General features: G+C 37.4%; 1 protein-coding gene across 5 annotated transcripts in view; it reads left to right on the top strand.

The window, feature by feature from the left end:
• The window catches only part of LOC126295302 (uncharacterized), a 217,997-nt gene that overhangs the window by 100,061 nt on the left and 94,381 nt on the right, over positions 1-23,555 (top strand). For all 5 annotated transcript variants that reach the window (XM_049987745.1, XM_049987741.1, XM_049987740.1 and 2 more), the window contains one exon: positions 15,775-15,908. In XM_049987745.1, coding sequence (XP_049843702.1) covers positions 15,775-15,908 — 134 coding nt within the window. The remainder of the gene's footprint in view (positions 1-15,774; positions 15,909-23,555) is intronic.

Consider the following 23,555-nt stretch of genomic DNA (forward strand, 5'->3'; position numbering starts at 1 on the left):
GTCACATACATGCAGTCCTTCACAAATCCCCACATGAAGAAATCAAGCAGTGTAATGGCGGATGAATGTGGTGGCCAGGCAATGGGTCCTCCATGTCCGATCCAACAATTGGGAAATTTCCTATGTAGGAACTTGCTAACAGTTTTTGACCAATGCGGCAGAGCTCTGCCTTGTTGAAAAATGATGTTGGGTTGCAAATCTTGTATGTGAGGGTAAACAAACTGCTCCAACATACCCAGATACACTGACAAATTCACTGTTTGTTCCGCAAAGAAGAATGGTCCAACAATCCTGTCATACATTAGCCTGTGCCAGACTTGTAGTTTAGGGATATCTCGAACATGTTCAATGAAAATGTGTGGATTTTGCAAACCCTAAATCTGAACATTATGCCTATTAACCCTTCCTGATAGATGAAAGGTTGCCTCATCTTTCCAGGAAGCTGGAATCCATATTTGTATGCTGCACCATATCCGCAGCAGATTGTTGTTGGCATGGTGTGTCATTCGGCATCAGATGTTGCATAATTTGTCCTTTATAAGCACACATACGAAGACCCTGCTGAATTACATAATGCAATGTTGATCAAGGTACACCAAGTTCCCTAGATTCTTGAAAAATTGAGTTACATGGGTTTCTGCGAAACATTGGTCTGATATCCTCCACTGTCTCTTCTGAAACTCCGTGACACCAGAATGTTTCAGAACATTTCCTGTTGCCGGAAACTTCCCATACCATTCTTTGTTTCCACATCAGGTGGATCACATTCACACACACAACAATGTTGACGATATTTGACACTTCTGATGTGGGAACATAAATTCTTTGAGATGCTCTACAATATGGTGCATTTTTCTTTGTCATATCTACTGTGGTTTTTCTCTCGTGGGTCCTTGAAATCAGTGAGGTTTGAGTGGGACACCCTATATATTAAAAGATGGAAATGGTAAAAAAAGAAAAGAAAGCTAGAATGAACAGCGTGCAAAGGCAGCATATGCATCTGCTGAATGTGATGAAATCCAGGAAAAGGGGAAGGAAGGCTTCAAATGGCTCTGAGCACTATGGGACTTAACTTCTGAGGCTATAAGTCCCCTAGAACTTAGAACTACTTAAACCTAACTAACCTAAGGGCATCACACACATCCATGCCTGAGGCAGGATTTGAACCTGTGACTGTAGCCGTCGTGCGGTTCCAGACTGTAGCGCTTAGAACCACTTGGCCACTCTGGCCAGCGGGGAAGTAAGTCTTCATTACATTTTGTACATGAAAAACTTAGAAAACTCTCACCAGATGACATGTAAAGTTTTTCAATTTATGTAACAGAAGGATGATCTAAGATAATCCTATACATAAGGATCTACTATCAGCTAATATGGCAAATGAAGCATCAAGTTAGGAATGTGTAACAACCTAAAATGTATGGTTGTCAGTGTTTAAAATGTGAACAGAGAAAGTTTGCTGCAATAAAAATAACTGTGGGGGGTGTAACATGATATTGAAATGTATTATCTGTGAAAGCAATAGTATATTCTCATATCATGGCGTGGAAGCATAGGCCAATAGTGCAACTAAGAGTTCCACAGTTTTGATTTCTCCAATGTCTTCCCATATTATATAGTATCCAAACAAGGACAATGACTTTGTTGATAACATTCCTGCGTTCTGTGGTGTTTACAAAAGTAATAGTGATCCTTCAGTAGAAAAGATACCATATTTATACTACTGCAACACGTTAACTCCTAAAGCACTGGACGTGATAGTTAGAGAGGCAAAACGGACTGCTATTTCAAATGGTTAATGTAATTTCTCTGACTCGGTAAGTGAAACTCATTTCCTCTTAGCAATTAGTTTGGTTATGACATATATACAGTATCCAAAGTATACGTATGTACTTGTCAGGTAGCCTAGCTTTGAGAATGGATCGTATTGCTGACATTATGTCACTAAAGAGATTTGAGAAAATAAAAATGTATTTACATTTGGTGGACACTGGCGAAATTACTGAAGAAAGGAAAAAAAACTGACATGTTTGTGAAGGTGAAACCCATTTTTGATATACTGAACGAGACATTTTCAGGGACAGTAACTCCTACTGAATATAAATCTATAGATTAAATGATTATACCCTTCAAGAGTAGAAGCAGGGCAAAACAGTATATAAAGTTTAAACCCAGAAAGATGGGATTCAAAGCATGGGTATGTTCTAGCTCATTTGGACACATGACATTTTTTGAGATGTACTAAGAGAAAAGGCAGGAACAGAATAACACACTGAGCTTAACTTTAATCCTGTTCGGAACACTGTAGTAAAATTGTGCCAGGGGCTAGAAGGAAAGAATCACAAGATCATTCTTGACAATTTATTCACAACAATCCAATTGCTTTCATATCTGAAGCAAAAGAAAATTCATGTATTGGGAAACATAAGGTCGAACAGAATGAAGGGTGCAGAGAGTAAATTGACCACCAGCAAAGCTCTAATGAAATCAGGTCGAGGTTCGATGTCTGTTGCTACTTCTAATGACAATATTACAGTTGTGCAATGGGTGGATAGACACATTGTCCACATGGCATCTACCTTTGCTGGAGGGACACCAACCGATACTGTCAAAAGATGGGACGTGAAGAACCATGCTCGCATAGATATAGAGACCATATGCTGTTGCATGCGACAACAAATTCACGGGTGGAGTATACATGACTGACCAGATGGTTGCACACCACTCTCACACTTTGAAGAGTAAGAACTTTTATTTGAGAATATTTTGTCCACTTATTTAATGTTGCACTAGTAAATGCATGGATTCTTAACAAAAGAGACACTGAAAGAAATATTTCTTTTGTGGAATTCAAGTCATCAGTTGCTACAACAGTTATAGATCATGGCAGACCATGAAACACCCCTGACCATGCTCACTTGAAGAAAATGCGATCCACTGGATGTTCTGCAGACATAAGACTGGATGGAATAGGCCATTGCCCAGAATAAAAGGAATGTAAGAATTCTCCTAGGTGCAGAGTTAGAAACTGCAAAAGAATAACAAGATACATTTGCAAAAAATGCGAGGTTCCTGCTTGCCCAGAATGTATGGAGTTCTTCCACAATACACGATGTGAACAATTTCTTGTTGCTTAAATTTTGCCATTTGTTAACACATTTTTCGGTTTCTTTATGTTCTGACCATGTTTGCTCTGATGTAACATGCTATGCACCATGTACACAAATGTGGCCATTTCCTATTTTCATTGTTGTGCAGTAAATTGAAGTATTTGTTGTTAAATATATTTGTAATGACTTCATTACATCTCAAATATAATGCTAAAAAATAACTGTCAAAATTGATATTATTAAAAAATTAACCTCTGAAGAGGTTAAAAAGTGAATAAAAAATTAGTTCGATATTGCAAACTATGTGACAGTACTTTTTTATAGTACAGCAATAGATAGACAGTAGAACCACTTGTTTTGTAAATAAAACCACCTTTTCCTGCTACCACTTAAACAACTGACAGTTATTGTCACTTAAAACTTCCAGGCTGATAGGCTGTGGTCCATGTGAAAAACTCTCCCCTGACATTTTGTCTCCGACTGGGGAAGACAAAATGTCAGGGGAGAGCTTTATACATATACCATGACCTATCAGCAGATATAATGCTATTTAGTATACTGACACTGGACAATTCATGATTTATAGAGTTACACAGTGTAATGGACCTCCGGAAATCTGCATATATGTGACAAGTAAGGTTTGCATCAGGTAGGTGACACTTTGTGACTGAAGATAGTTAACACTCAGACTGAACAGTTACAGCGATACACGGTTTTGCCAAATGGCATATAAATATCATGGCCCTAAGGTCGTCTTACATAAAAGGCACTACTAGCAGCAGAAATGTGACAAATGCTGCATCAAGCAAAATAAATCAAACAGCCAAAAATATAAGTTTATCAGTATCTAACATGTGAACAGAGGATGTTAAGTGCAGCATAAATGAGTGACTTGGTGTAACTCTCACTTGAGAATAAAATACAATCAGTTCCACAAAAAAGTGTATGCCATAATTTTAAATGTAACATCTGCAGAGACATCTCTGGTAGTGGTCTTGAATTGGTACTCAATGCAGTTTTTGACAGTATATAGATAAGCAATATGAGAGTTGAATATTTTGTTTTCTTCTGCTTTGTTGGTTGCAGTTTAAAATGAGTGCAAAAAATAAGAATGCTGAAAAAATGTGCAATATTGATTCTGAGATGTGTTAAGAAACTATTTTGGTTCAAACAAGGCAGACTGCGTTCTTAAAGAGGATAATGATTCGAGACATTGCAGCTGTCTGTGTACAGTTTGGAAACAAGACAACGGTCCATGATGGATTGGTCTGCAATGTATCTGGATGCAAATCCAATCAAAAACGTTTGTTGAGATACTAAGGTGAAGCTTAAAGGAAAGTTGGTATAAACTTTGAAGCAGCTGTCATATAATATCAGAACAATATGGAGATAGTTACTGAGACATTATCCAGAAAACCTCATGAGAAGCATGCCAAAAAATGCCAAGCTATAATCAATTATGGCAGTGATTTGATTAACTATTACGTAATTGTGGAATCAGTAATAACATTTATTTTTATTTAAACATATATTTGTAATAGTGTTTTATTTCATACAGGTAGCGGCATACATTTTTGTGTGGAACTGACATAATGACACTTATTCTCATATTTTAGTTTGAAAAATTCTTACAGAAAGTTCTACTGCCAACTAAAACAGAGTACAATGATATATCAATTAAAAAACATATGAGGCTAAAACATAATAGCTCTGAAAGCTTAAAATATTTAAAGCATTTGAAAAAGTAAATAAAAATCTTTCACAACAGAAAATTTAAGTATGGGGGATGACTCTTGCATGGCATTAGAAAACACTATAAAATGATTCACAGTTATTCTACAGTCCCTGGCCAATTTGTTAGACACACTACAGTTTTTAAGCAAATTTTCATTTATGTCTACCAAAATTTGTTTTTTTAATACATAAATTGTGATAAAATGATTACATTTAGTCTACTTCATAACTAAGGTGATATAACAAATAAATAAAACATAGTATTTGTTGAAAATAGTTTATTTCAATAATTACAACAAAAATTAAAATCTTGTGCAATTGAAAACATTAGTTTTAATATCTTGTTGAGCCAGGTGGCAGCTATGATAGCCTTATACAATGTGTCATACTGTCGATGCAGGAATGTATTGTGCCATGCATTTGTGGATGATGATACCACACATGGATGATCTTCTCTAAGAGCTGTGTTTTTGTTGTAATGGCATCTTTTGCCACCTCCCTCTTAATTCCCATACATTTTCTATAGGGTTCATATTGGGACTATTACCTGGCCAGTCTAACAAAGGGATATTTTGTCCCTTCAGAAAGGATTTAACTGACCTGGCTGTGTTACAGGGAGCTATATCCTTCATAAAAATAAATGGTTCAGCATTTGGGAATTATTCTCCAAGCTGTGGTATTAACTGTTTTTACAGGACTTTCCTTGCACTGGTCTTGCCTCATTATGCCTTTAACCACGTAAGGACTACCTGTCCCCTTGCCACAGATGATGGACCAAATCATCACCTTAGTTGCATGTTTTAAGGGTTGAATAATGCAATGAGGATGAAATTTTTCTTCTATTCAGTGGTGCATATACTTAGATTTGTTAGTTAAAATTTCGAACATGCTTTTAATGCTGAAGCACACCTGTAAAAATCAAGAGACATAATTAATATACTATGAATAAATGTACATAGATACAAAATTCAATAATGTAATAAGTGCCCTGAATAACTGTCATAAATTTTCCAATTAATCACATTAAATATAGTACTCAACACACAATTCTTACAAATAACCTTAAAAATGTGCAGTGCATCTAATAATTTGGCCAGGGACTGCAGAGTCATGGCCTGAGGTAGTCCAACATAAAATTTGTGGGACAAACAAGGACTGCAGGATACTCTAACATATAAGTGATTTTGTTAAATATTAAAATATGGAGATATGTTATTTAGCTTCTTAACATAGGGTTAATTATGTTGGACAAAGTTACAAACATAAAAAAGCACCCATAGCATACTGGATCTCTAAAAAGTAGGCTAAATTTCTGTGTCCTTAAAAAGTGTAATTCTGTACCCTGTTTCCATTTCATCCATTAATTGTAAATAATTGGATGTTGCCAACTTTCTTCCTTAACTACATGGAGCCAATTCAAAGACATTTGAGCTACTGTATGGACTAGAAATGGGACTTTTTTTCTATGGTAAATTACATGAATGAGCAGATCTTCAGAACTGTTGTCAGTGGAGCTTGTGCTACTGCTTCTTGGGGATGGTGGCTGACCTGTCCCATATGTCATTTAATGTACTCCTCCCAGAGTTCTGCATCTGTGCTCTTGTGTTCCCCTTCTTATAGTTTTATGCTGTGTGAACTTCCTCCCCACAGGTAAAACACAAAATCTTTTTCCTACAAGTATTTGTACTTTGGTTCCTGATCTCATGATAGCTGGTTCCTAAGTAAGCTTTGAACACCCCAACTACTTGAACTGCCATTTGTATTGCTTCTTAAAATGGACCACAGTAATGTTCTGGCATTACTGCTTAGCTGACTTCACATTCTAATTCAGGGAAATATAAAATGCGGTTTGCTAGCTCCAAAAAAATTTTCCTTCATTGTTTGGTCTCACTGTGCATACAACTGTTAATTTCCTATTGTGATCTGCAAAATACTCAATCAATTTTGTGTCCAAAATACACATGCTGTGTATTTGCTCCCTGTAAACCGTACTGCTATTTACCTCTTGTACCATTGCACAAGTGTGTGATGAAATATGTGATAGGTAGTTGCACGACAGCATGAGATGAAATAGAGGGCATTATCTTAAGGGGACCACACCCTGCCTATCTAACCCATGTCAATATAGGCAAGTATTTGACCCATTTCTGAAAAAAACTATTTGATGTAGGACCATGATATTTTTACTGTATGTTACATGATGGAAGACGATGTAAAAGAAGATGAAATGGGAGATATGATACTGTGTGAAGAGTTTGACAGAACACAGAAAGACAGGAAAAATACCCTCAGACTTCAAGAAGAATATAATAATTCCAATCCCAAAGAAAGCAGGCGTTGACAGATGTGAAAATTACCGAATGATCAGTTTAATAAGTCACAGCTCCAAAATACTAACACGAATTCTTTACAGACGAATGGAAAAACTGGTAGAAGCTGACCATGGGAAAGCTTAGTTTGGATTCCGTAGAAATATGGGGACACACGAGGCAATACTGACCCTAGGACTTATTTTAGAAGCTAGATTAAGAAAAGGCAAACCTACGTTTCTAGCATTTGTAGACTTAGAGAAAGCTTTTGACAATGTTGACTGGAATACTCTCTTTCAAACTCTGAAGGTGGCAGGAGTAAAATACACGGAGCGAAAATCTATTTATACAGAAACCAGATGGCAGTTATAAGAGTCAAGGGACATGAAAGGGAAGCAGTGGTTGGGAAGGGAGTGAGACAGGGTTGTAGGCTGTCCCCGATGTTATTCAATCTGTATATTGAGCAAGCAATGAAGGAAACAAAAGAAAAATTTGGAGTAGGTATTAAAATCCATGGGGAAGAAATAAAAACTTTGAGGTTCGCTGATGACATTGTAATTCTGTCAGAGACAGCAAAGGACATGGAAGAGCAGTTGAACGGAATGGATAGTGTCTTGAAGGGAGAATATAAGATGAACATCAACAAAAGCAAAATGAGGATAATGGAATGTAGTCGAATTAAGTATGGTGATGCTGAGGGAATTAGATTAGGAAATGAGACACTTAATGTGGTAGATGATTTTTGCTGTTGATGAGCAAAATAACTGACGATGGTTGAAGTAGAGAGGATATAAAATTTAGACTGGCAATGGCAAGGGAAGCGTTTCTGAAGAAGAGAAATTTGTTAACATTGAGTATAGATTTAAGTGTCAGGAAGTCGTTTCTGAAAATATACGTATGGAGTGTAGCCATGTATGGAAGTGAAACATGGACGATAAATAGTTTGGACAAGAAGAGAGTAGAAGCTTTTGAAATGCGGTGCTACAGAAGACTGCTGAAATTAGATGGGTAGATCACATAACTAATGAGGAGGTACTGAATAGGATTGGCGAGAAGAGGAGTTTGTGGCACAGCTTGACTAGAAGAAGGGATCGGTTGGTAGGACATGTTCTGAGGCATCAAGGGATCACAAATTTTGTATTGGAGAGCTGTGTGGAGGGTAAAAATCATAGAGGGAGACCAAGAGATCAATACACCAAGCAGATTCAGAAGGATGTAGGTTGCAGTAAGTAGTGGGAGATGAAGAAGCTTGCACAGGATAGAGAAGCGCCGAGGACTGAAGACGATGACAACAACAACAACATGCTGATAGTCAGCTGTACTAAAATCTACTTCATCCATTTTATAGTTTTTAAGAAATACTTTTTAAATTTATTAACAAAAAATATTAAGTTTTTCTGCAGAAAATATGTTTTCATGAACTTCCTAATGGGGGAATATTGATTAATGTAATACCAGAGGTGGCTTTTTATGTCATGCAGAGTCTCTGAAAATTTCATTCATTTATCTATGATAGTTTCTGATATAATGGGGCATATGTACTGAAAATTTTAGTTTGCGGGAATTGATTTAAAAAAAAAACTTTTGAAATTTGTTACTTACAGTTAATTACAACTATCCTGCAGCATATGATGCCCTTCTTTGGCCTGCTTTCTTGGCCATATTAGATGCAGACCTGTCTGCCTCTGCTATCCTCATTTTATTGCAACGGTGCAGCCCAGTGATCATATTTCAACCGGGATTAATTCCCAGGTTTCTTAGTACCCGACACTTTCCAATATTACCACAATTGATTGTAATAACAGCATCATGAACTCCTAGTTTCATTCTACGCATGCCTACAAATACAGTTTAAGAAGGCTGTTCCAAATTATGCTGTTGAAACATTCATTTGCGTTCTGTTTCTGCACATGCAGACATTTCCTTAGAACGTCAGGATGAGCCAAGTCTCTGAAAACAGGTTTGAAGCTGTAATAACAGCAGCAGCTGGAGAATGCTGGTGAGAATAAGATTCCCCAGTTGCCTGAGCCCCATTGTATTTGCACCATGAATTTCCTCCTGATGGACACAATCCATGGCGTGGCTTATCATCAGTAGAGGACTTATCGAAGAATATGGCCCAAACATCTCTCTTCATTGCCTCCAGGTTTTCTTTATTTCTCCTAATTGGCTGCCCATAGTATACCTTAAAGTTTTCTATTTCAGTTTTAGTTAACCGACCTTGTCTTGTCAAAAATTTTCCATCTTGTAGTTTCTTTCCTCTCATATCAACAGTTAGTTTTCTCAGCCATGTTCTCAAACGTTTTTTAACTGGCCTACACATTCTATTTTGCTAATAATGGCATCTCCACATGGCTTGGAGTTCACCACATTGTTGTATGCCTTACTGTTACAATCACCCATATATTTGGTGTACCATACGCTTCTTGTTTCTACAGAGTGATGAAATATTTGTTAATCTCCATGAATTTCCAGACCATCACCTGTTCCTCTAAAAATAGCCACACAGTTGTGTTCTTTATGTTCATTGATTTTACAACTTTTGCAATATTTACACACTATCTCCACATCTAACACTTTACCGGTGTCTACACTCATGGCAGTCACTACACCATTCAGAGAAGTATGTCTTCTTTTCTGCCAACTTTCATCAAGCACAAATGCAATATCCGAACATCCATCAGTTTCTTCCACTGCTTCCCTAGCAGCCAGTTTCATGCTTTCGTCACTGACCTCCCATACAGCTTTCTCTAATGTGGTTGATGTAAGTTCATCACTGAACAAAATGTTCTCAGTGCAGCCATGCCCTTGCCAATGGATCGTAAGGCATAAACTAATCTAGTAGTGATTTCATAAGGGCCACTTGCATCCAGTTTTGAAGAACTCATAAATGAAGTCACAGGTGAGCATTTAGTGCAAATTAAATCCGAAGCAATTGCTAGGCCTTTCCTCCCACTGGCACTCTGACAAATTTTCACACTCTGTGACTCACCACTCTGTCTACATTGTACAAATTTGGAAATTACATCTGATAATAATCTCAAATTTATAATAATAATACTGCACCCCTTGTCACTTACAGTAAATTCGTTGTAACACTCTTGAAATGGTCATAGCTTCTTTGATGATGCACTTCTTGAAGAATTACAATTAGAAACATTGTTGCCAGGCAGCATAACCTCTTGTACAGAAAGCTTTCCAAACATGTTTCCTCTAAATTGTCATTCTTTGAAAATGCCTTTACGTTTCATCTTCAATAAACACAACAAAACAGATGTATGCAAGCACTGCAGACGTGAATATAACAACTAATCGCAATCATACTTGATCAAAACTAACCACGTGTTTGAAAGCTTGTTGTTTACAAACAGCAGAAACAAAAGAATACGGACTATTGCATTCCAAGAGTAGACAACACACTCAGGTGTAAAAAAAAAAGCCTAACATGCAATGTAGGGGATATGAAGATCTAAAATATATGCAGAAAAGTGAGTGACGTAAAAGTGCACGTGGGACATACACATGTGGTCAGAAAATGCTCTTAAAATGTTTGAAAAAGAAAAAATTCAGCAAAATCATTTCCACAGTACTTAAATAAAACCATAATCTATCGAAATCTGATGAAAACCGAAAATCGATTTCTTTTGACCTGGACCATGGTTTCGTCCCCTGAAAGTCACCGTTATGACACCGCTACCCTAAGTCACAGCAGGATCCATAACTTGGTGTATTTTGCAGTTTATTAAGACTTGCGTGAACATCCTCATATGATCTGCGACAAAAGACTGGAACAGTAGGAATCAAAGAAAAGTTCTCAAGTACCGGTGAGTCCATTGGACTTTCAATGATTATACTTCGAGGGCTGCTATTTACTTGACCCTGTCCCTCCTACCTTCTTCATCTGCTTTTAATTATAGAATTTTCAAGTGTAACAGTCAACAAACCCCACTTCGCTATGTTTGTGTCACAGTAGATTACCTGGTAAAATTGGTCAGTGTCATTCACATGCACACCAAGCAAACCCAGTGTCTGCAGGAGTCCTACATTCAGTGCTAGGTCTTACTGTGCTGCATCACTGAAGAGGAGTTTTGATGGAAGAGTGGTGTCTGCATCACCCTTGTGCTAGTTCTACTTGGGAATACAACCCATGAACTTTCACAAACAACACCAATTACTGTTACGCTCTTACACTCCATTGGAAGATTGTAGGTTTCTTCTTTCCTCAGTAATTGTGGTGGACTGAGGACCCAACTCCGAACACCATTTTATGGTGTATCTGGTTCAGAATGAGCAATGGCAGGGTCTGGTGTCATTAGGGCGGGCAGGTCATCAGAACTCATAGCCATAACCATTTTACTTTTACATGGTTTTACTCATAACATGATACATGCATACATTCTAGTGGTCAACATGCTGACAATCTACCAATTTGAATGCAACATGGACAAATAACGACTGGTGTAAACAAAACCCCACAGCCAACAGAAAAGACCTTCTTTCATTCTGAATGCCCATCTGTATTTGTAACTAATGAGCCACACTTGCAGAATCAGTGGGCGAGGGAATGTGCATACAGAGCTAAGGGGTGAATGTTTGCTTTCATTGTTTTTCGTGTTAATTTGTGTACAAACTACACCTCAGCTATGTATAACATAAGCTGTAGGCTTTTTTGCTACAGAAAACAATGTGTAATACTCAGAAAGACTGTAAAGACCCGTAATGTGGTGTAAATGTTGTATTCTATGTGTTTCTTTAAATTAATGCATAGAATGAAGCAAATAAGTGTAGTGATGTGTCTGATCAGAATACCACGACAAAATGATCTTAGTTTTAACAAAAATGAATTAAAAATGCATAAAAATGTAGATTGAAAGCTATTTCTAAGTGGTTTGTTTGATTTAACAAGCTAACAAACTCCCTAAGAGACTTTACTGGAAAGTAAAGAAACACAAAAAAAAAAAAAAATTACTACAATTTTTATTTGTTTTGTTCTAAATTTCTGCCCCAGCTGCCACAAGTAATAAACCTTAAGCTGAAATATATCCTGCTAGGTTCAGATTATCTGGGTTAATATAGACCCCGAGACTTCAGGGATAACCAAAAGCATGGAACATCATTTCTACAGAAATGAATGGATATTGCACTAGAAACCCATGCTATATGCCACATTTGGATCTCACTGCACTGCACTGACAACTTATTACATCTGAAACTCATTATATTGCATATCATTTAACTTTGGGAATAATATTTTTGTTTTGGATTTTTGTTCACTTTTTTATGATGATAGTTTGCATTTACTGGATAGTCTTAACACTCACCACTCACAGCTTAGTCTAAATATAGCTTGTACCGTGGTTAACATCTCGACACAGTGAGGCAGCAATGTCAATTCTGTCCAAAGGATTAAACTTCGCAGTTATGCCCACAAAGATTCCCACAGAAGAGATCATACAATCTGTCGAGGCGTCTCTCCACCAAATACCACGTGTCCAAGCAGAAAAGATAAGGCAGGAAACTGTAAGAATTTTACAAACACCAAAACCACCCAGAGCCAATATCACACGTGAAGAAAGACAGGCCATATAGGAGCTCAGGAATAACAAGGAGACCCGATGGCGAGGATAGGCAGAAATACGAAGGCCCTCGTTAAGAACTCAAGCATTGATCCTGACACAGCCAAGAGACTAATCACCAAGGTGCCTGTTCCTCCCAGAATCTACAGAGTACCTAAGCTCCCTAGTGACAGAATAAATTCACCTATGTGTTATGTTGTGAAACACTTGGCACCTGAGTTACGCCGTCTTGTGGGACAAACAGACTCCAACGCGAAAGACTCCTCCCCTTTTCATACAGCTGATTAGGGAACAGCGAATAAAGCCGTCAGGCATTATGGTCAGTTTTGCCATCAAGTGTCTCTTCAGCAACGTACCTATTGAGGAGACTATGCGCATTCTACAGGATCGGATCCCACCAGATATCTGCGATCCGGTGCACTTATGCCTGTCATCTACGTACTTCAACCGGCAGGGAAAATATTATGAACAGTTTGATGAAGTGGCAATAGGTTCTGCGCTCTCCCCTCTAGCTGAAGACATTTTCATGGAAGCCTTTGAGCAACAGCCCTAGCTTCTGCTCTGTTATGTATCAGTTGTTGGCTACGATATGTGGACGACACATTTGTTATCTGGCCTCGCGGTGAAGCGGAATTGGAAAACTTCCTCCAGCACTTAAATAGCGTGCACTGAAGTGTAAAGTTCACACATGAGACTGAAAACAATGGTACCTTGCCATTTCTGGATGTGGAAGTATTCAGAGCTACCAAAGGTAAACTGGAACACAAAGTGTACTTGGAAATCAATGCACACTTATCGGTACTTGCACGTGGAGAGCCACCACCACCCAGCTCAAAAGTATTCTGTCCTGCATATGTTAACTGGCCGAGCCTACCTGATAAGCGACGAAAATAACATCAAAGAAGAATTAAAGGAGCTGCAACACATGTTTCATGCCAGCGGCTATGACGACAACATCATAAAAAAAGTAGCTAAAACCAAAGGCAGCAGAACACAAGAAGAAGGCAAAAAAGAGAAGCTTCCACTGGTACACTTACCATGTGTAAAAGGCGTGATGTTTTGAAGCAGTCACAGGATCCACGAAATGATAGGTTCCACCAAGGATGTAGTCAACAATCTTAACATTGCAGGTGTTTACGAACTACGGTGTGAGTGCCCAAGGATGTAGTCAACAATCTTAACATTGCAGGTGTTTACGAACTACGGTGTGAGTGCAGAGCTGCCTACACAGGAGAAACAGGGAGACCTGTCAGTTTATGAGTAGCAGAACATGATATCTATGTACGATTACAACATAATAAATCGGCGATAGCAGAACACTATCATGATTGTGGTCAACCTATCAGGTTCCAGGAAGCCCTAGTACTGGTGAAAGAATAGTGGATGCGAGAATGCACAATACGGAAGGCGATCGAAATTATTAAGCAGGCTGACATTATCAACAGAGAAGATGGCTTCAAAACTCCCAGCATCCTGGCTGCCGGCCATCCCAGTGCAACGGGCTGCAAAGAGTCGTGGGGCAGAAGCAACAGGTGACATGGACGTATCTGTACAAACATCTATAGAGCAACTGTCAGTCCACTTCCGCGCACACCAGGAGGAAAACTTGCCGACCAGAAGTCGAATGCTGATTGGCGGGGAACTACCAATCATTGATGACATGGACATCCAAGAATAGCCTCTTTCCTTCCATCTTCCCTTACGTCATGACTAGCCAATCATATTAGAGGGCCAATTAAATGTTTTACAACAGTGATGTCAGACATCGATAGTCTCTAATAAATAGAAGCACCTATCCCCATGCAAAACCAGTCATGCCCTGAGGAAGGCCATTGCAATTCGGCCGAAACGTCGGTTTTAGTTTATTATTGTTGTTAGTTTTTTAGCAATGATGCAGCAGAAGAATTTTAATCACTAAGTCCTAACATTGGTAGAATCAAACAAAATTTTTCCTGGATACTGTTGATAGCAGATCGGTGCATGCCAGGACTTTGGTGTGTGCGTCTAACCAGTTCCTCAATGACCGTTTGTGTGCTTATTCCATAACTGTGATAAACTTCATCTGCAGATTCTCCATTTTCTATCAGAAATTTCTAATTTGTTGCAGATCAGTAGAGCAATACGTTTTCATTTATCTGTCATCTTCCCCTAGTACGTACAGACCATCTGTAACGTTAGCAACAACTACAAGAATCATGATATAGGTTAAAATTCTTTCTCAGTGTTCCTTTTTAGAATCTACAGCATTATAAAGTTCCGTTGGCAGCTAGAAAAGTATGATCAAAATTGTATTCCACTTGTAGGTGTTCAAAAGTATGCATTATTTACTATCAACACGAGGCAAGAATTCTGAAGGGAACCAACCTGGAAGAAAATATAAATCATTTCCTCTTACTGTCAGTAATAAGTGAGTTGGAAATTGACAGCAAACATACCACAAGGGTAGAATCACTATGTATAACGGAAGGTGAAATGGGAAACAGAAATATTTTAGGAATGTGTGGATGGAAATTGGGGTGTACGTTGTATTCTGGTGGTAAAATCTGAGGTACATGCATAATACTATATTCCAAATGAAAAACTTCAGATTAATTAATTGTAACATTATACTTTAGGCTTTCCAGTTTTTCAAGAGTTCCCAAACTGTGCATGGATAATCCACAATCTGGATAATCCACATCTAGATAATCAGAAGCTGGATGTAATAAAAAAAATAATAATAATTACAAGACAGTTACTGCTCTTCACTAAGACAGTGTGCCAAGTCTTTATAAGAAAAAATTCATATCCTTTAAAATAATGTGAAGTCAGAAGTCTGATGTATTATATGCTAGTCTGTGTTGTGTTACTGTTTGAAGGAGTAGTATAGAAATTGTAATATAATAAATATGTAAAGTAGTAACAAGATGCCACCTGTTGTTTTATGTTTGAATTATTTTCAACGCCCTTGTACTGCTATTTTTTCTTATGTTTTGGGGGTGCTACAGGTTTGATGGTTGCATGCAAATTAAGTAAAACGTAACAGCACTCCCTTTTGTGCCTTAGGTTCAAACAACAGAGCACTCGTAACAGGCATATAGTACATGCACACTGGAATGAGGTCAACTCCTCCAAATCGAAGCAAAGCTCAAAGCAGGCAGAACCAGATGATGCATCCAGCAGTGAAGATTCTGACCACAGTGAGTGTTTCCTGTGCTTTGCTTACTTTTGTTTAATTGCTTGTGTCATCAATCCTAAAGATCAGTTTGATGCTTTTCTTCATTCCTGTCACTTCTCTCTGTCATGCTCTTCATTTCAGAGTAACTGCTGCCTGCTAAATTGCGGACTATCTCTCTCTGCAATTCCTCACCTCTCCCATCCTTTCACATACATTTTTCAGTGATGGAATGTGGTTGTAGTATGTGCCCCATGACCACTGCATATGCTCCATATAAAAAAGAATAAGAATTTTCACATGGCACTGATTGACCTTGACCTTTGATGTTGAGTATTTCAAAACATGACACCTTCAATTTCTTTGAAAGGAGTATAGTATATTGCTATAATACTATATGTTAAATATCAAGCAGACATAACAAAGGCAACCGAGCGAGGTGGCGTACTGGTTAGCACACTGGAATCGCATTCGGGACGACAACGTTTCAATCCCAGGTCCGGCCATCCTGGTTTAGGTTTTCCGTGATTTCCCTAAATCACTCCAAGCAAATGCCGGGATGGTTTCTTTGAAAGGGCACGGCCGACTTCTTTCCCCGTCCTTCCTTAATCCGATGAGACTGATGACCTCGTAGTTTGGTCTCTTCCCCAAAAAGAACCAACCCATAACAAAGGCATCATGCCCAAAACTTTATTTCATCCTCATCATTACACTATGAAAGAGCAGTGATACACTAATGAAACACAAATTATTGTAAAGTACAATTCATAAGCTATGGTGTAAAAATGTGGCTTATATCATTGTAGTGGTATCACTAACCATTTTCATCACAACAATGAATAGGCAGTAGATCATGGTTACAACTTCTCTGAAGTCTCCAGTTAAATTATTGATGATTACCAGGCAGAGTATCTGGTTGGTGTCACTGTTGATACTTATGAGAATGTCACATCTGGTAACACAAATGTCTTGATTGGCAGGAAACCCAAATTATGGGAGATGCCCCATGTTGACGGAAGAAGCTGATGTGTAGTAAATCTGTTTCTTTATAAGTTCGTAAGACATAGGATAATGGAATGTAGTCAAATTAAATCGGGTGATGCTGAGGGAATTAGATTAGGAAATGAGACACTTAAAGTAGTAAAGGAGTTTTGCTATTTAGGAAGTAAAATAACTGATGATGGTCGAAGTAGAGAGGATATAAAATGTAGACTGGCAATGGCAAGGAAAGCGTTTCTGAAGAAGAGAAATTTGTTAACATCGAATAAAGATTTATGTATCAGGAAGTCGTTTCTGAAAGTATTTGTTTGGAGTGTAGCCATGTATGGAAGTGAAACATGGACGATAACTAGTTTGGACAAGAAGAGAATAGAAGCTTTCGAAATGTGGTGCTATAGAAGAATACTGAAGATAAGGTGGATAGATCACGTAACTAATGAGGAGGTATTGAATAGGATTGGGGAGAAGAGAAGTTTGTGGCACAACTTGACTAGAAGAAGGGATCGGTTGGTAGGACATGTTTTGAGGCATCAAGGGATCACAAATTTAGCATTGGAGGGCAGCGTGGAGGGTAAAAATCGTAGAGGGAGACCGAGAGATGAGTACACTAAGCAGATTCAGAAGGATGTAGGTTGCAGTAGGTACTGGGAGATGAAGCAGCTTGCACAGGATAGAGTAGCATGGAGAGCTGCATCAAACCAGTCTCAGGACTGAAGACAACAACAACAACAAGACATATGCAGCCCACCAATGACTGTCACATGTATAGGAATCAAATCCATAAATGTGTATTAACAGAATTTTTTTCACAGTAGCCATCATGATTCGTGTCTGCTCACTAACAAAGTGGAATATATTTTTGCCATTAATATATATTTGCTTAATATGTGTTATACAGTGCAGATTATGGGTACATGGTTACATTCCTGTATCCATGAAAAACTGATTCAGTTTGACAGTGTCTTAATCATGATGGGAAGCAAGTCTATCATGAAAAATACATGAAGGAATATTTTGTTTGCAACATTTGTGGGGCTACTGGGCTGTAGGTACTAGTCTCACTTTTGGTAGCACTTCTTCCTGATCGTATAAAGGGAGACCTGGTGTTTGTTCAGTAATGTTCATGACACTTAACATTTTAGCTGATGACGCATACTTTATTGCTGGTGAAGTTTGAATATTGATAACGGTGACAGTTCATTTACTACAAATAGAAGGTAACTTTTGGGTGCAAACCAGCATCCAGAATTACAGTTGTGAAATATTCATTCTGCAGTGGCACAAGGTAATGAGGTCACATCTACATGGAATCATCACAGTCCTATACTAGTCCATTTAAAAGTTTTTCCATCAGATAGATTATTAAGTACAACTATAGTTAATTTATTTACACTCTTGACAATCACAGTATGGTTCAGAAAAAACATCATTGGTTTCTCATGATGGAAGCTTCTCAGTAGTAGTTCATCATCAGTCATTGGGTTTCCTGTACAGAAAACACATAGTTGAGGATTAAATCAAATGACGAATACACATAATGTAGATGTTACTTGGTGCTTTAAACTATTTTTAGGTGGCTATTTAAAGACTTGTGTATGAATAAATGATTCTTTTGAAAAATACATTATGCTTTGAAAAATGGTAAGGTTCGAAGTTGCTATTTTGGATGTATTGATGGAATTTTGGATTATGGATAAGTTTCTATAAATAAATTTATAAAAGTTCATAGTTACTATTATTATCACATGATGTGGAGCCCTTTGTTTACATGAATGAGGGCCATATTGCAAGTGGTAATAAATGTCATGAAATTATAAATTAGTGGATTAATTAGTGCTGTATGTCAAATGGTACAGAAAAAATAAGACAGCAAAAGTATGTAGTTAAAGTTGGGGAATCTAACAATGGTTTTGACAAGATCTGCAATGGGAAATAGTGCTATTAGAAAACTTTGATATTAATTTTTGAAGGAGATAACTGAAATTAATAATTTAAAATATTGTACAGGAAATTAAGAGAACTTATTTTTTGATTGTTGTGTTTCACTATATGGAAAATTGCTGATTAGCTCACTGACAAGTGAATGGTCCAATCCATCATATAAAAAACTACCCAGAAAGTTTTCATGCAGCAAGAATACACGAAACAATGCACTGTCAAAATCTTAACTAATTAAGAACACTGGCAGCATTTAAAAACGTTAAAGTTACTCACTTTTGCAGTGCAAATAACCACTTATAAAAGCAGTTTGCACAACCCTTCCTGTCTAGTTTGCAAATCAGTGAATACGCAGATGCAGCCATTACAAGAGAAATGTAGCATTCAGGAGCACAGTACAGTGTGCACGTACCCAAATTTTGAGCATATAAACCATACCAAAAATATCGCAGATCATTGATTTTTTTGAATAACTTGAATTTCATATTGACAGATAAACCATTTCAGATGTAATTATTATACAAGTGACCAGCAGAGGAAAGACAATGTATGGTGTTACAGTATAAACATCAACCATCAACTGAAGCTTTAATTTGTTGACATTAAATATTTTACAATAATTCCTGTTGCATAGTTCTTATGCTAATTTTTAAATAATGTAATTTTACTAACAATGAAACAGTTCCTTGTTTATTCCATGTAGTCATAACCGAAATGTAAAGCGTCTATAGGATGAAGAAAACAAAACATTTTAGTTACATCCAACACATCTGATAAATATTAATGCTTGCAGGCACTTCAATCATTATAGCACTATTTTGACAGAACTGGAACTGAGTAGGAAACAGTCATGGCCATTGTTATGTGTATTGCACTACGTATTCGGCATACATGATCAAATACATAAAATGTTATGATGCACACTGACAATTCAGAAATGATTGTTGCACTGATAAACCTGAAATGACAGAGCTATCAGAAATTATATGGTTGGACAATTTCCTGAATAATGCTTTACACTAATAAAAACCTTTTTAATCAAGAGGCTGAACCGCACTATTAGTTCTGGGTGGGAAACGTTTTTTTCCCCCTATCCTCCTCCTATAGATAGAGATGTCATTATGTCCAGGCCAAGACTCCTACAAAAATAATGAAATAGTTTCCACAAATTGTAGGAAGATGTGTGGTTGTAACATCAAAAAATTATGCTTTCTTATTTTTCCAGAATTTACTACAAATGTTTAATGATTTTTGCAAGTAAACAATTCTTTTTTTAATGTTGTTCCTAATTTCGCTTTCTATTCCTAAAGACAGATATAAAGCTACAGAAACAGTAACCAAGTGATACACTGATAAGCCAAACATTATGCACTGCTCACCTCAACATTTGATGCCACCTGGTTGCATTGTGGGGACATGACATGGTATCAAAAGTATGTAAGCAAGGCAGACACGGACGGGATTTCTCCCCATTGAAGATATGGCCTGCATATGGGGAACCCCATTGAGAAAAGGGCCTCGACAAAGAGAAGATTATTATTATTATTATTATTATTATTATTATTATTATTATTATTATGCAGAGCCTGTGAAGGAGTATCTTAAAAATGGCAAAGCTGGTCAAATGTTCACATGCTACTGTCATGAGCATCTTCAGAAAGAGGTAGGACAGTGAAACTACCACTAGGCACTAAATGGTTGGATGCCCATAGCTTTTCACAGAATGTGGGGTCAGAAGGATTTTCTGCTCTGTGAAGCAGGACAGATGGTGATCCGTGGTATCTCTGCCAAGAGTACAATGCTGGTGCATGCAAAAAATGTTTCAGAGCACACTGTTCATTTTACTTTCTTGAACATCTAGCTCCACAGCACACCACTCCTAAGTGTTCACATGTTGACCCAGCAACATTGTCAGTTATGGTTACAGTGGGCACAGGGCCATTGGAATTCTGCCATCAGTGAATGGAAACATGTCGGTTCTTCAGGTGAACCACTTTTTGTTGCACTGGGTCAGCTCCACAAATGCCATAATCTAGGTGAACAGTGGCTCAAAACATGCAGGCTGGTGGGGGCACTATTTATGCTGTGGGAGACATTCTCCTGAACTTGCTCGGAACCAGTGGTAGTAATCAAAGACAAGCTAACAGCTGCGAATCACCTGCATTCATGCTTAAATAGTTTTGCTTTCACACTTTCGAGAGTTTTGTTTTGATGCATATTTTGCACTTTACGTAAATCTCTTCCATTTATATGACATGTCTTCAGATTTTGTGAAGCAAAACCAGATTTGTGCACTGCTTAAGTGGTTTTCCCCTTCTTCATTTAACCAAATAATTTACAGCCATTTCTTGGTCACTAAAAACTATTACTGCACATATTTTCTTTGGGCTGGGAAGGTGCTCCAATTTGTTCTCGACTTTGATTAGCACATCATTGTTCAAACCACAGTTCATGGAATTGTCAGTTATTTCCAGTTAGTCTTATGTTTCCACAATTTTTAGTGAAATGTCAACATCATTTGAATGAATCTCCAAGAAATAACAAATAAACACATTCATGAAGGTCATCAGGAGAATTAAGTAATTTCAGTTCCATAACATGTTCTTCATATTTCGTCTTGGTAAGGTTGAAAAAGTTAAAGGGATTCCGCATTACTATGAAACTCTGCTAATAGCACCTGTCTTTGTGCAGGTCACCAAACACACATGAAGAAATCACAAAGAAAATTAATTTAGTGTTATCTCCCATGTTAACACTTAGTGGTACTACAGAGGCAGATGCTAATTATTAAAGATATTAAATGAGGTGGAAATTCGAGCACATAATAATTGTGAACAATTTATTGTGTAATAGAAACTATAAGCAGAAACTGAAATTCACTTGTGTGCCGTTTTATGTTTACTGATGCACTGTCAACCAACGATGGCAGAGGTGTACATATCTGCAGGCACCTGACCAACTACACATTTGGCAATTTTCAACTTTTTAAAAAATACTTGCTGTATATCTTAGTAGTTAAAATTTTGACATGTTGTTGTAGTGAAGAACCAAGAATTGCTGAGAAAACATTATGAACTTTCCTTAAAAATGCATTTAATATGAGAGGAATATAATGAAAAAATGATATTAATAGAAAGACTAAGAGAAATCATAGAAGAAGAGAATAAACTTAGAATGGAAATTATGAATAAGTTAAAGAACGTGATGGAGCAAACTTCTGGTTCGAGATCTTCAGGCAATTTGCTCGAGAAATTTGGGTTTTTGTGAATGAAGAAGAAAATGTTCATATGTAAAAAACATCTTTTATTTCCTTGATATTTTTTCAAATGGTAAATATGTTCTTGTTTCTTGTACGGCGTAATATTTGTGTTTATCATTTCACCATCAGTAGTAACTGTTGTTAATACCACATTCTAATATTTATCTGAATTTACAATATTATAAACGAGGTATTTTTTTAGAAATAATTGAAACATTGTATGACTTTTTATACTCAGTTAAGAAATGAAATGAGAGTGTTAGTCCCCTAGGAAAAAAAGAAGAAAGAAAGAAATACAGAAAGAACATAACTATAAAATTACACACGAATAAAATGAGTCTTTATTCACTGCAGTAGTGACAATCTAGTGGCTTATTTATTCATTTAAGTAGGAAAAGTCTTTACACTAGCTTCTCATTTTAATAGCAAACTAGATACAATTTTAACTAAAGGAATTAAGAATAATAGACCTTCTGACAGCTTGGCCTGCAGCATCTGCTTCTGGCTGAAATGCATCCTGTTTAATGTCATTCACCTCCACAGCATCAGGGTGACACACATCTCTAACCTCTGTTCCAAAGTTGTGTTCAGCCACAGCTGACACATTAACATTTCCACACTTGTTTGGTTTAAATTGCATTGTTTTAGTGAGACTTTGGAAACTTTTCTTCCAAAAACCAAACATTCACTCAATTACACACCTGGAAGCAATGTGGGCTCTATATTGATGCCGTTCAGCTCATGTGTGCTCAGAACACTGGTGTCATAAGATGTTTAGTGAGAGTTTACCCACTATCTCCAATAAGCAACCCATCATATTGTGCATTTTCAAATTCTGCTGCATCACAGATGATTTGTGTATTGATAGAAAACAAATTCTTGCAATTTCTGTATAGTTCTGCTTGTGCTCCAGGAGGACAAGCTATGGGTGTATGTACACTATCTATGGCCCCTACGACATTTGGGAATCCATCAGTTTGATAGAATTCCCTTTTTTTCTTTGATATATTTTCTTGGCTCTGTGGCATGGACACATACAGTGGCTATAAGGCAATTAAACTGTTTATCACACTGTTAGAAGCTCTTCTAGTAGTAGTAGTAATAGTAGTAGTACAATAGATATTAAAGGGATCCCTTGTTACAATTTGATAATTACCTGTGCAAAAGATTTCCAGTCCACAAAGAAGTTGCCACCTAGGAGACAAAGTATGGTTCCTGTCAGAATTATGCTGCAGTAACAGGTCCAGCATAAAAAGCAGCAATTCAAGATTCCGTATGAAATCCAAACCGCTCTTTGAAATCACTGTCTCTCTACATCTTGTCTCCATTACACCCCTCATTCTTGGGTTGTTCACCTCTTCCTCCATCTCCATATATTCTTTGTAGTACAGGTAATCCATAGAATTCGACATTTAAAAGACAGAACTCAAAGATCACACCTTACTCTCTTACTTTACTCCTACTACTGCCGAGAGG

Source organism: Schistocerca gregaria, chromosome 11 (genome assembly GCF_023897955.1).
Source record: "Schistocerca gregaria isolate iqSchGreg1 chromosome 11, iqSchGreg1.2, whole genome shotgun sequence".
Classification (NCBI taxonomy): domain Eukaryota; kingdom Metazoa; phylum Arthropoda; class Insecta; order Orthoptera; family Acrididae; genus Schistocerca; species Schistocerca gregaria.